Source organism: Rattus rattus, chromosome 6 (genome assembly GCF_011064425.1).
Source record: "Rattus rattus isolate New Zealand chromosome 6, Rrattus_CSIRO_v1, whole genome shotgun sequence".
NCBI classification, from domain to species: domain Eukaryota; kingdom Metazoa; phylum Chordata; class Mammalia; order Rodentia; family Muridae; genus Rattus; species Rattus rattus.
Genome location: NC_046159.1, coordinates 16717548 through 16731661, shown reverse-complemented (window position 1 = coordinate 16731661; position 14114 = coordinate 16717548). Strand labels below are relative to the sequence as shown.

Genomic DNA, 14114 nt, shown 5'->3' with positions numbered 1-14114 from the left:
AGCTGCAGGATATCTGAAAAGATGCTTTTCTTTAATCCAACTTTGTAAGAATGTGTAAAAAATGTCCAGGTCCTAACATCAAGAAAGGATTGTAAGAAGTAGCAGCAGTGGAGTAACTCAAAAGCAAATAGTGAAGATGAGCAAGCAAAGAAAGACATTACCACATTTCATTCATATTTGCTTATTCTGACTGCCAGCAGAGGTGTTGCTCACTCTGAGGAAGAGTCTTTTCTTCTCATCTAACTCTAGGAAATACACACCCATACCTGTTAGAGACATGCGAAGGAATTGATTCCAAGCCTAACCAAGTTGTCAATCAGCTCTGGGTATAGAGCTTTATTTTCTGGGTATAGATCTATACTGATTCAATATAAAATGATCCCTCATCTTTAGCAACTCTCAATTGTATAATTACTTAATTATTATTTGTCTTCCATAGTGTTTTCTGTTATGAATCACAGTAGGTAGTCAAGGTATGAATGACTATCTACTGGCATCCAAGGAACAGAGTCAGAAAGAAATTTAGCTGTAGTTCATTCACTGAGTCCTCACAAAGAAAGATAACTGTCCTCATGGCTCCAGTAGAAGCAGGTGTACAAATCTTCCTAACTTTAAAAATATCTCCATATGATTTATATCAATTAATACACTAAGGAAGTGAGGTCAACTTCATCCTAGCAAGGATGAACTCAGGTTGCCAGATTTGTGAACCAAGCACCTTTACTTGGTTGTCCTGTCCCCTTGCTTTTTGAAAAATAACTTTTTAGTTGTTTGAAATTGTCCTTTCATTACATCATTTCCACCTTCTCTCTCATATCTCCAAACCATTTTATGTACTTCCCCCTGATCTCTCTTATCTTTTGAAATAGGTCCAGACTGGTTGTGAGCTTGCCCTCTCTCACTTCTCAGCCTGTCAAGTGCTGGAGTCACAGATTTGTATTACCATACTGGAATCTGTATAGCTGAGGTCCTTTATCCTGGCCACATTTATTCTGCTTCTTTTTTTCTTCACTTCTCATCAGTTTTCTTTTCTTTCTCATTGTTTCCTTTCCTTATTTTACTTGGATTGTATTTTCTTTTCTTTCCTTTTAATAGTTTTATTATTATTATTATTATTATTAATATCATTCAATTTTGGTAAGCACACAAAATTTGGGGGTTTTGCTTGACATTGTCACATGTGTAATTCATGGTAGTTTTCTCATAGCATTACTATTTGTCATTGTCCTCCCCTGTCTCCCCATTCTTATTTGTTCTTTTCTTTCTTTCAGCTGTCTCATTTTTGCTTTCATGAAACACACGCATATACACACACATACACACACACACACACACACACACACACACACACTTACATACAGTCTTTCCTTTTCCTACCATTATCCTTTCCTATATCTCTTCCCTGACCTTTAGGCTTCTTCATACTCCCTAAAAGTCCATTTTTCATTTCTATACTATAACAGTATCCATCCATTTATCCTTCCATCCATCTATCTTTTCATCCAAGTCTATATTCTTTAATTAAGAAAAAATACACAGATTTTGTTTTTTCAGGTCTGACTTATTTCAGTTATCATAATAACCTCTAATTCTGTTTATAGGACAACTGCATTATTTTTGATGTCCAAATACAGTTTCACTGTGTATATGCCTGTTTTATTTTTTGTTTCATCTATTGACAAATGTTTTGTGGCATATCTTAGCTACTATGAAGTGTTGCAATAATCACAATAGTGCAAGTATCTTTGTGTTATACTGACATCGTCTTTTAGATATGGATCCAGGTCTAGTATAACTGATTCTATCTTCAATATTGAAGGCAATAACCTGTCATGATATTTTCATAATCACTACTTGATACAGTCTAGATGTCCAGAGCCAATATTTAGGTCTTCTTTGTGGAGATATTTGTTTCAAAATTCAGTCAAAAGGATTTTTCTAGAAAGTTTCTCTATAAAAAATATTTTAGGATATTTTTTCAACTCAATATATAATACAAAATAATTTTCTAACTAAATGTAACATTTAATCATGATTCATAACTAAGCAATACTTATACTCAGTGTTAATTTCTAATATATTATATATTTCCAAAACATTTGTTAGGAATCCTCACTTGAACCAGGTGTGGCGATGCATGCTTTGAGTCCCAAGACTGGCAGGTGGAGCAGGCAGAGCTCTGTGAGTTTGATGCCACACTAGTCTACATAACAAGTTCCAGGCCAGCCAGAATCCCATGATGAGCACCTGTCTTCACAACAAAGGTTGTCATTTGGTACTTGACTCTTCTTCAATCGTGAATACAGTTCAGTGATGTAAGAAGAAAACTCCAAGTCAGGTCATAGGAACAAACCACCTGCTTTTCCAAAGAATGCAAACAGCAGTGAAATACTGTTACAGTTGTTTTGAATTTGTCAGGCAGCTTTGCATTTGGAAGAGTGATTCAGAACTTACTATGAAAATGTGCTGTCCTCTGTGCTATTTATTACAATTTGTCATGAAAATTCTTTTTTTTATGTCAACTATGTACAATGGGAGAGAGAAATAGACAGAGAGACATGCAAAGTTGCTGTATATGAGATTTCCCAACATTTGATTTAAGTTTGTTAAAAGAATGTTACCGCATGAAAGCAATATTCATGTAAGAATGAAAGATAATGATCTTGTCATCCTTTTTCTTAGACAGTGATAGTTTTTCTTCAAATATATCCATGATGCTAATATTTTCTTCCCTTTAACATAGTCTTTACTCTACAAAGCACCCTTACAGATGCCTGTTTTAGTTTACTGTTCCCAAGGATCAGGATAAATGAATGGCTTGAGGGATATATTAGTGCTATCAGCTCACCCCAAATTACAGCTAATTCACTCTCTGGCATAAAGTAGCTGGAAGTGGCTATAAGAAAGGCCAGGCAATAGACAATAAACAGAACAAGGAAGGAAATTACTGCTTTTGTGGCTTTCACATGAGCTGTTGTGCTGGGATCTTTGTACCCTGTTACATTGAGTTGCATCTGCCTGGTGTGTCTCCATAGGGAGAGAATCAAGAGAAGAAATGAGACAAGGGACACAGAAAAGGGGAACAGCATGACCAAGTTGAGATTTACCTTGACAGAAGCATATCCAGCTTTATTTAATTTGCACCTCAGAGTAGAGTTTATTCTTTCTTTTGTCTTGACACAGCGTCTGAAATCATCAGTCAAATTCTCAGTGACTGGGAGGCTAAAGCATAGGGAGAGAATCAAGCATGCCAGTAGAGTCCTCAGAATTAGCTTGTCAATTCTCCACTTTATCCAGAGGAAAAGAGGGTGGAAGAAGTTTGCTATCTTGAAGAAATAGAAAATGCTGAGGCAGGTGGCAAACCAGACACTTAAATGGTTGGTAAGCGTCCAGAAGAAATCAATGATCCTCATTTCTTTACCCCTGTTGTAAGTGTCTGGATACTGCACCAATATAATGCAATCTAATAGAATTATACACTGTAGACAAATCCTGGACATAGCCAGACTTGAGAGGATTAAATCAATAGCAGTAATCTTCCTATTCTTCATCCAGCCCATGAAGTTTACCAATGCAATGAATGCATTTCCTAAGATTCCTACTAAGGCCTCACAAACAGCTACAAACATTAAGGTAGTATCAGTTTCATATGTCATTTTAAAGTAGAGAAGTATCCAATAAATTTCTGACTGACTTGATGTAGTCTGGTCTCTACTCTTGGCTATTTAGGGCTCGCTGTCCTTGTCTTTACCTCTTTAAGTTGCAGTCCGTCTTGTGAGGAAGATGGAAATTATATATGAAGACTGTAGGCAGTTTACCTAAATCTCAATTAGTCTTAAAAATAGAGTGTTTGACGATCCTTATCTTGGATTTTATATGTTATTTTATCTTCTCTGGAGGTCATTCTTTTCTACACACTGTTAATTTAGGCTGAGCTACTATTTGCTAAGATGCAAATTGACCCAATTTCTTTCCATGTTCCCAAGCTGTTTATCTGAGGTTAAGTTTTAAAAATTTGGGATTCATACTAGTAACCTCAGCACAGATGGTAGATTGAATAAATAAAAATGTAGGGCACTCAGTTAAATTTAAATTTTAGATAAACAATGAACATATTTTAAAAGAATATTTTAGAACTTAGAGTATAGGAAATGATCAAAAACGTTTAGAAAGTACTGAAGTAAATTTAATTGGGTGTCCTGTGCTATATTAGATAACCCAACTCTCAAGAATTTCCTAGCAATTAGAAAATTAAGAGCAACTGAAATTTTTGGAGGACTCCCCTCATGGTATACAATTATGCTGTTTATTTTTAAGGAATTTAAAATTTGGTTCCACATTGAGAATTAGACCTTTAAACAAAGTTTAACCAACTAATGCTCCCTATAATTAATTCTCCATTAAAAAAAACTTTTTGTTGATTTTTTGTGAATTTTAAATCATGAACCCAATCCCACTCACTTCAACATCCCCACACTCTGCCCTTGTAACCCCCAAAAACTACCCAAACCCAACCTAGACCAAACCAAACTAAACCACCACCACCACCACCACCACCACCACCACCACCACCACCACCACCAAACCCTAACAACAAAAACCAAAACAAAAGCAAAAACAAAAACAAAAACAAGAACATGTGGAAGTTGAAATATGCCATAGTGCGTCACACAGCATACAGTTTTTTTCAGGTGCCATTACTTGAAAATGATCATTGCAATGATACATAGCTTTGATTGGAGGCATCTGGCTTTTCTACACTATTACTCTATCAATACTCCATCTTCACTGAGACTTCTGTCAGATATTTTCCTGATGCTTTGTGTAACAAAGATCCCGAAGCTTTGGATCTGCAGGACTGACCCCTTCATGTGCTATAGCAATTCATAGGGGGGCAGGGTCAGCTTTCCTACTTTCATGCCCTCAGGGACTGCTCTCTGTGACCACATCACCAGGGAGAGCTCTATTGTGCTCTCCTGAGGACTATAGACTGAGAGCAGGCTGGGTCAGCTTTCCTGCCTGGTGGAGGTAGTGAGATGAAAGTGGTGGTGCATCTTTCCTTCATCTGCAACATTACATGGCAAACAAATAACAGGGCTAGCTCACCTGTGCTCACACCACCAAGACCAATTTTACTGTGCTGCCCAGATGAGGTTTGTGTGTGGGATGCTCTTTCTGTAGCTGGTAAGGTGTGAGGCCAGCTCTGCACTGTCCTCAGATATCAACATGCCTCAGAAAAGAGATAGTCACAAAGAAGAAACACAAACATCCCTTTAAGAAATACAAGGAAATGCAAACAAACAGGTGAAGGAATTGAACAAAACCATCCAGGATTTAAAAATGGAAATAGAAAGAATGAAGAAATCACAAAGGGAAACAACCCTGGAGATGGAAAATCTAGGAAAAAGATCAGGAGTCATAGATGCAAGCATCACCAACAAGATACAAGAGTTAAAAGAGAGAAACTCAGGTGCAGAAGATAGATAGAAAATATTGACAACAATAGTCAATGAAAATGCCAAATGCAAAAAGGCCCCTTACTTAAAACATCCAGAAAATCCAGGACACAATGAGAAGGGTAATAGGTATTGAAGAGAGCATAGACTCGTAAATTAAAGTTCCAGTAAATATCTTCAACAAAATTAGAGAAGAAAAATTTCCCAACCTAAAGAAAGAGATGCCTATGAACATACAAGAAGCCTACGGAACACTAAATAGATTGGACCAGAAATGTCAGAGACAGGCAGGTAAATCAATGGAATAGAATTGAAGACCCAGAAATGAACCCACACACAAATGTTCACTTTATCTTTGACAAAGGAGCTAAAACCATAAAGTGGAATAAAGATAGCATTTTCAACAAATGGGGATTGTTCAACTGGAGGTCAGCATTTAGAAGAATGCAAACTGATTTATTCTTATCACGCTGTAAAGAGCTCAAGATCCAAGTGGATCAAGGACCTCCATCTAAAACCAGATACACTCAGACTAATAGAAGAAAAAGTGGCAAGAGTCTTAAACATGTAGGCACTGGGGAAAATTTCCTGAACAAAAAACCAATGGCATATGCTCTAAGATGAAGAATTGACAAATTGGACCCCATAAAATTGCAAAGTTTCAGTTAGACAAAGGACACTGTCATTAGAACAAAATGGCAACAAACAGATTGGGTAAAGATCTTTATCAGTCCTACATCTGATAGAGGGCTAATATCCAATATATACAAAGAACTCAAGAAGTTAGACTCCAGAGAATCAAATAACCCTATTAAAAATGGGGTACAAAGATAAACAAAGAATTCTTAGCTGAGGAATATCAAATGGCTGAGAAGTACCTAAAGAGAGGTTCAACATCTTTAGTCATCAGGGAAATGCAAATCAAAACAACCCTGAAATTCCACTTCACACTTGTCACAATGGCTAAGATCAAAAACTTAGGTGACAACAGATGTTGGTGAGGATGTAGAAAAAGAGGAAAACTCCTCCATTGTTGGATTGCTAGCTGGTACAACCACTCTGGAAATCAGTCTGGAAGTTCCTCAGAAAATTGGACATAGTGGGAGGACCCAGCTATACCACTCCTGGGCATAAACACAACTGATGCTCCAACACACAAGGACACATGCTCCACCATGTTCATAGCAGCCTTATTTATAATAGCCAGAAGCTGGAAAGAACCCAGTTGCCCTTCAACAGAGGAATGGATACAGAACATTTTGTACATGTACACAATGGAGTACAACTCAGCTATTAAAAACAATGACTTCATAAAAGTCATAGGCAAATGGAATGAACTAAAAATATCATCCTTAGTGAGGTAACCCAATCAGAAAAGAACACCCATGGTATGCATTCACTGATAAGTGGATATTAGTCCAAAGCTTGAATTATCCAAGATACAATCCACAGACCACATGAAGGTGAAGAAGAAGGACAACCAAAATGAGGATGCTTCAGTCCTTCTTGTAAAGGGGAATGAAAATATTCATAGGAGAGGGATATGGAGACAAAGTTTGGAGCAGAGACTGAAGGAATGGCCATTCAGAGCCTACCTCACCTGGATATCCAGCCCCTTCCCCCCACACAACCTCCAAAACTAGACAATATTGATGAAGCCAATAAGTGCATGCTGACAGGAGTCTGATATAGCCATCTCCTGATAGACTCAGTCATAGCATAACAAATACCGAGGCGGAAGCTATCAGCAAACCCTTGAACTGAGAACAGGCTTCGCATTGGAAGTGTTAGAACAAGGATTGAATGAGCCGAAGGGGCCTGCAACCCCATAAGAACAACAAAACTAACCAACAAGAACTCCCAGGGACTAAACCACTACCCAAAGAATACACATGGACAGACCCCTGGCTCCAGCTGCATATCTAGCAGAGGATGGCCTTGTTGGTCACCAATGGAAAGAGAAGCCCTTGGTTCTGCCAAGGACAGATGGATCCCTAATGGAGCAGAATGTCAGGGCAAGGAGATGAGAAGGGATGGGTGGTTGGTCAAGGGGAATACCCTAATAGAATATGGGGGAGATGGGATAGTGGATTTATCAATGGGAAACTCATAAAGGGGTAACATTTCAAATGTAAATAAAAAAATAAAAAAAGGAAAGAAATTTGTGCCTGACATTTGCACTGGAAAAAGAAGAAACCAAAGAACATAGAATTTCTTAGAGAACAAGGCTTGTGTGTTTAGGTCAATCATACGCTCATGGATGTCCCCATGCCAAGAGTTACATAGACAGCAGTTAGAGTCTATCAGTTACTAAATTGAAGAAAGAGGTAGGAAAGGGATAGGGGTAATTCAAAGAAGAATTCAAGATATGATCAAAACATATTGCATAGAATTCTAAAGAAGTTCATAAAATTAGTAAAATTATTAAAAAAGTTGATCCAGTTTGGACTGTCAAAATTCCCAAGGGATATATGTATTCATTAGTTTAATTATCAGTCCTGATCACTCATGAAATATACATCAAAATTGATAGAATAAAGAAACTATAAAAGTGCAAACAGAAAGTTTTATGTTTTAAAAATACTTACTTATTTTCATTTTATGTGTATAATTTGCGAGCTACCATATGGGTGCTGGTGCCTTGAACCAAACCTGTGTCCTCTGAAAGAGTAGCAAGTGGTCTTAGCAGCTGAGCCATCTTTCCAGCCCCATTTGGTCTTGTTTTTGAAACAGAGTCTTGCTGTTTTGCTGATTCTTGGTTCTACTTGGCCTTTCTAGATAACTTACGTATTGGAGAATTATATATGCTACTAAGCCCAATATTTCATATCACACATATTATGTTTCTGTATGCCAGTATCTTGACTTATAAGATATGGTTAGTTTAGAGTCATCTGAGAAGAGAAAATCTCAATTTAGAATCACTGCCATGAGACTGCCCTGTGGATATGTTTCTGGGGGCATTTTCTTGATTGCTGATTGATATAAAAAGGCCCAATCCATGCTGGGGAATGTCATCCACTGTTGGTGTTGTCATCTTCTATGGTGTAGTTGGGCCTGATTTGTGTAAGAAAATTAGTTGAACAAGCCAGAAAAAAAGTTCCTGCATGGGCTCTGGTTTAGTTTTTGACTACAGTTTACTGCTCTGACTTCCATTCAGTTATTGTCTATGATACTCAAGTAAACCAAATAAGTTCCCCAAGCTGCTTGGTCATGGTGTTTATCACAGCTACCAGAAATGGACACCAAACAACACACTGACAGATGCCTGTTACACTTTATTATTTTGATAAATTGAAATGACTGAGCCAAGGGATAGAGTATTGATAGTTTCTACAATCACTACAACTCATTTTTTATCTTACATGAAATAGTTAAAGGTTACTAAAAGAGAAGAAATACAATACAGAAAAAGAGAAGTGAAGTGAAGTTAGGTTTTCACAACACACAGGCTTCTTTCTGTGCTGGAGTTTATCCAAGATGTGGCATTGAGTTTCACCAGCTTAGTATATTCTAATAAGAATATAATTAAAAGGAACAAATGAGAAAACAAGACTAGTGGTACAATAGTTTAGAGAAAGTTAGTGGCTAGATTTATGCCCACATTTCTTTTTTACTCAGGGCATGAATATTTTGGGGATATATTTCTCTGCTGCTCCAAGGGTGCAGGTTGGCAGTTTAAGGTTAATAAGCAAGGAAATTGAAAACATCCTAACAGGCATAATGAGCTATTTTGTAAACTTTCTACTTCAGTCAGAAAAAAAGTGGGTGAAGTAAATTGGCTACTGTGAGGAAATAAAAGCTAAGATGACAGTACCAAAATACACATTAAAGTTCTTTGGAACTGTTCAGATACTACAAGTGAATGTCATTACTGAATGATAGGTTTCTGGGTACAAGACTAGTATGAACCAATCATACACATACTGGAGATAACTGGTAAGGATGTAGTCAATGGAGGAGAACTTTTGGTTCTCATTTATGGCAAAACAGTTGATTACTTCATAATGTACCTCCTCCAATAGTCTTTTTTTCTCTCCATCTTTATTAAATTGGGTATTTCTTATTTACATTCAATTGGTATTCCCTTTCCCGGTTTCCAAGCCAACATCCTCCTAATCCCTCCCCCTCCCCTTCTATATTGGTGTTCCCCTTCCCATCCTACCCCCCATTACCACCCTCCCCCCTACAATCCCGTTCACAGGGGGTTCAGGCTTGGCAGGACCCAGGGCTTCCCCTTCCACTGGTGCTCTTACTAGGCTATTCATTGCTACCTATGCAGTTGGAGCCCAAGGTCAGTCCATGTACAGTCTTTGGGTAGTGGCTTAGTCCCTGGAAGCTCTGGTTGGTTGGTGTTGTTGTTCATATGGGGTCTCAAGCCCCCTTCAAGCTCTTTCAGTCCTTTCTCTGAATCCTTCAACGGGGGTCACGTTATCAGTTCAGTGGTTTAATGATGGCATTTGACTATGTATTTGCTGTATTCTGGCTGTGTCTCTCAGGAGAGATCTACATCCGGTTCCTGTCAGCCTGCACTTCTTTCTTTCATCCATCTTATCTAATTTGGTGGCTGTATATGTATGGGCCACATGTGGGGCAGGCTCTGAATGGGTGTTCCTTCTGCCTCTGTTCTAAATTTTGCATCCCTATTCCCTGCCAAGGGTATTCTTGTTTCCCTTTTAAAGAAGGAGAGAAGCATTCGCACTTTGGTCTTCCTTCTTGAGTTTCATGTGTTCTATGCACCTAGGGTAATTCGAGCATTTGGGCTAATATTCACTTATTAATGAGTGCATACCATGTGTGTTTTTCTGTGATTGGGTTACCTCACTCAGAATGATATTTTCCAGTTCCATCCATTTGCCTATGAATTTCATAAAGGCATTGTTTTTGATAGCTGAGTAATATTCCATTGTGTAGAAGTACCACATTTTCTGTATCCATTCCTCTGTTGAAGGGCATCTAGGTTCTTTATAGCTTCTGGCTATTATAAATAAGGCTTCTATGAGCATAGTGGAGCATGTGTCTTTGTTATATGTTGGGCATCTTTTGGGTTTATGCCCAAGAGAGGTATAGCTAGGTCCTCAGGTAGTTCAATGTCCAATTTTCTGAGGAACCTCCAGACTGATTTCCAGAATGGCAGTCTGCAATCCCACAAACAATGGAGGAGTGTTCCTCTTTCTCCACATCCTTGCCAGCATCTGCAGTCGCCAGAGTTTTTGATTTTAGCCATTCTGACTGGTGTGAGGTGGAATCTCAGAGTTGTTTTAATTTGCATTTCCCTTGTGACTGAAGATGTTGAACATTTCTTTATGTGCTTCTCAGCCATAAGGCATTCCTCAGCTGTGAATTCTTTGTTTAGCTCTGAACCGCATTTTTAATAGGGTTGTTTGTCTCCCTGCAGTTTAACTTCATGAGTTCTTTGTATATTTTGAATATGAGCCCTCTATCAGTTGTAGGATTGGTAAAGATCTTTTCCCAATCTGTTGGTTGCCGTTCCAATAGTCCTATTATGCATTTTCCAGTTGCTGAGATAATGTAAATTTCTTAATATTGAACATGTTTGCAGACAGAGCACTTGATTTCAAATATCACTGTGATGGATTCATTTTCAGAAGTTCAGCTAGATTATAATAGATTCTTTAAATTATATGTTATTTTCATCTTTGCTATTATTTGATCTCATCCCTGAATTATTCAGTTCTCCTTTGAAGAGACAATATTTATACATTCATAAACACCATGCCAACTACTTGCTCCAAACTTCTTCCATTCCTTTTTTCTTTTGTTTTCTTTTTTAATTACTTTTATTCATTTTTTTATAGTCCAGTTGTTATCTTTCTTCCCAGTCCACCCTTCAATTCTTCATCTCATTCTTCCTCTACCTTGTCCCCAAAAGGATGTCTCAGCCAATTCCATCCCCTGCCAGTCCTCCTTACTCCCTGGGCCCTCAAATTTCTCAAGGGCTAGGCATGTCTTTCCTTGCTGAGTCTAGACCAGGAAGTCCTCTGCTGTATATGTGTTGGGGTCTTTGGACCAGCTGGTGTATGCTGTCTGGTTGGTGGCTCAGTGTCTGACAGATCTCAGGGTCCAGGTTAGTTGAAACTTCTGGTCTTTCTATGGGTTTGCCCTACTCCAAAGCTTCTCCCAGTCTTTCCTTAATTCAACCACAAGGGTCTCTGGCTTTTGTCTATTGGTTGGGTGTAAGTATCTGCCTCTGTTTCAGTCAGCCACTTGTTGGGCCTCTCAGAGGACAGCCATGGTAGGTTCATGTCTGTAAGCAAACAATAGCATCAGTAATAGTGTCAGGCTTTGGAGCCTCCCTTTGAAATGGATCCCAAGTTGGGCTGGGCATTGCACTTCCTTTCCTTCAGTCTCTTCTCCATTTTTGTCCTTGCAGTTCTTTTAGACAGGAACAATTCTGGGTCACAGTTTTTGACTCTGGGATGGCAACCCCATCCATCCACTAGATGCCTTGTCTTTCTACTAGAGATGGACTCTACAAGTTCCCTCTTCCATTTTATTTAAGGCCTCTCCCTTTGAGTACTGAGAGTCTCACTTCCCAGGACTCTGGTGCTTTCTAGAGGGTCTTTCCCACCTCAGCCCCCTCCATATTTTCATTCATTCTGCTGACCCACAGGGCTTCTTTTCTGTCCCCTCCACCAATACCTGATCATGTTCCCCCTTTTCCCCCTTTCTCTCCTCTTTCACCCAGGTTCCTCCCTTCCTCTGCTTCCTGTCATTGTTTTTGTCTTCCTCCCAAGTGATTGAAACATCCTCATTTGGACCCTTTGTTAACCAACTTGAATTCTGTGGACTGTATCCTTGGTATTCTGTAATTTTTTGCTGATTTCTACTTATTACTGAATATGTACCATGAGTGTCCATTTGGGTCTGAGTTATCTCACTCAGAACGATATTTTCTAGTTCCACCCATTTGCCTGGAAAACTCATGATATCCTCATTCTTAATAGATGAACATTATTCCATTGTGTAACTGAACCACATTTTCTGTATCAATTCTTCCCTTGAGGGACATCTTGTGGGGTTGTTTTCCAACTTCTGTCTATCAGAGATAAGGCCAATAGTGGAGGACATGCCCCTGTGGTATGGTGGGGAATATTTCAGGAACATGCCCAAGAGTGGTATAACTGGCTGTTAAGTAGATTTATTTCCAATTTTCTGAGGAACCTCCAGATTGATTTCCAGAGTGGTTGTACCAGTTTACAATCCCAAGAGCAATGGAGGAGTGTTTCTCTTTCTCCACATTCTTGGCAACATGTGCTGTCACTGGTGTTTTTAATCTTAGTCATTCTGATTAGTATAAGGTGGAATCTCAGGATTATTTAGATCTACGTTTCTCTGTTGACTAAATTTTGAAAATTTCTTTAAGTGCTTCTTTGGCATTCAAGGTTCCTTTCTTGTGAATTCTCTGTTTAGGTCTATACTTTTATTTTTATTTATTTATTTATTTATTTATTTATTTATTTATTTGATTGGGCTTTTTTTTTTGAGGTTAGTTTCTTCTTGAGTTCTTTATATATTTTGGATATTAGCTCTCTATTAGATGTGAAATTAGTGAAGATTTTTTTCCCAATCTGTCCGTTGCCCATTTGTCCTATTGTCTATGTTATTTGCCTTACAGAAGCTTTTCAGTTTCATGACGTCCCACTTATCAATTCTTGATCTTAGAGCCTGAGCCATTGAAGCTCTGTTTAGGAAACCACTCTACCCTCCTTTCCAATGAGTTCAAGGTCCTTTCTTACTTTCTCTTCTGTAAGATTCACTGTATCTGGTCTTAAGTTGAGGTCCTTGAGCTACTTGGACTTGAGCTTTGTGCAAGGTCACAAATATGGATGTATTTTCAGGAAGAGGAGGATGATGAAGATCTGAAGTTGGGCTTCTTGTTTTCCTGGCCGGAGTACATTTATTGTCTTGAGAACTTTCATACAACTGTTACAATTGTACCATAATAATAAGCAATGCTTATCATAATATGTATTTATATGAAAAATCTAAGTGTGGCCATGTTCTTAGCTTATTATAGATCATTCATCCCTCTAATCTGAAGTACCAATCAAATAGCTCATTTATGTATATATGCTTCAATATTTTTAGTATATTATTATACTTGGAAATTAGGATCAATTTATAATAACTTTGCAAATTATGAGTTTATTTGTATTTCTTTATGATTTGACTTCATTATTTATATCATGTTAAATCCCTGTTAATGTTATAACTTTTATGCCAATTTTACCTTCTTTTTTATTTCTTTTTATTTATATGCTTGTGACATAATCAGAATTGAATGTATTGCATGATTGACACTAGTTGTTTGTTTGTTTTATGCATAGTTCTCATGTTACAAAGGCTTTTTCTCTTTCTATTTCTTTCCAGACACATGTTGGGTCCTCAAAATAGAATTGATTTAAATTGTGATTTGTGTATCTTATTCTTCTCCAAAACTCATAACCAAACCAGATGTATAAGAGTTGGGCTAATCTGTTCTACATGTCTTGGTTGGTACAGTCAGTGTTGCAAATAAAGGATGTAGTGTTTGCATTTTAGAATTTGTTTTCCACATTCAAGGAGAATGAGTGACTATGTGATATATATGTGTGTATGCTGTCACAGGATCTTGCTATAGCACAGGATAACCTT

At 37.9% G+C, this 14114-nt stretch overlaps 1 protein-coding gene across 1 annotated transcript; it reads right to left on the bottom strand.

The window, feature by feature from the left end:
• Positions 1–2717: 2717 nt before the first annotated feature.
• Positions 2718–3656, bottom strand: LOC116904614 (taste receptor type 2 member 7). Its single transcript, XM_032907407.1, has one exon. It carries the CDS (start codon positions 3654–3656, stop codon positions 2718–2720), a length of 939 nt encoding a protein of 312 aa, XP_032763298.1.
• Between the last annotated feature and the right edge of the window lie 10458 nt (positions 3657–14114).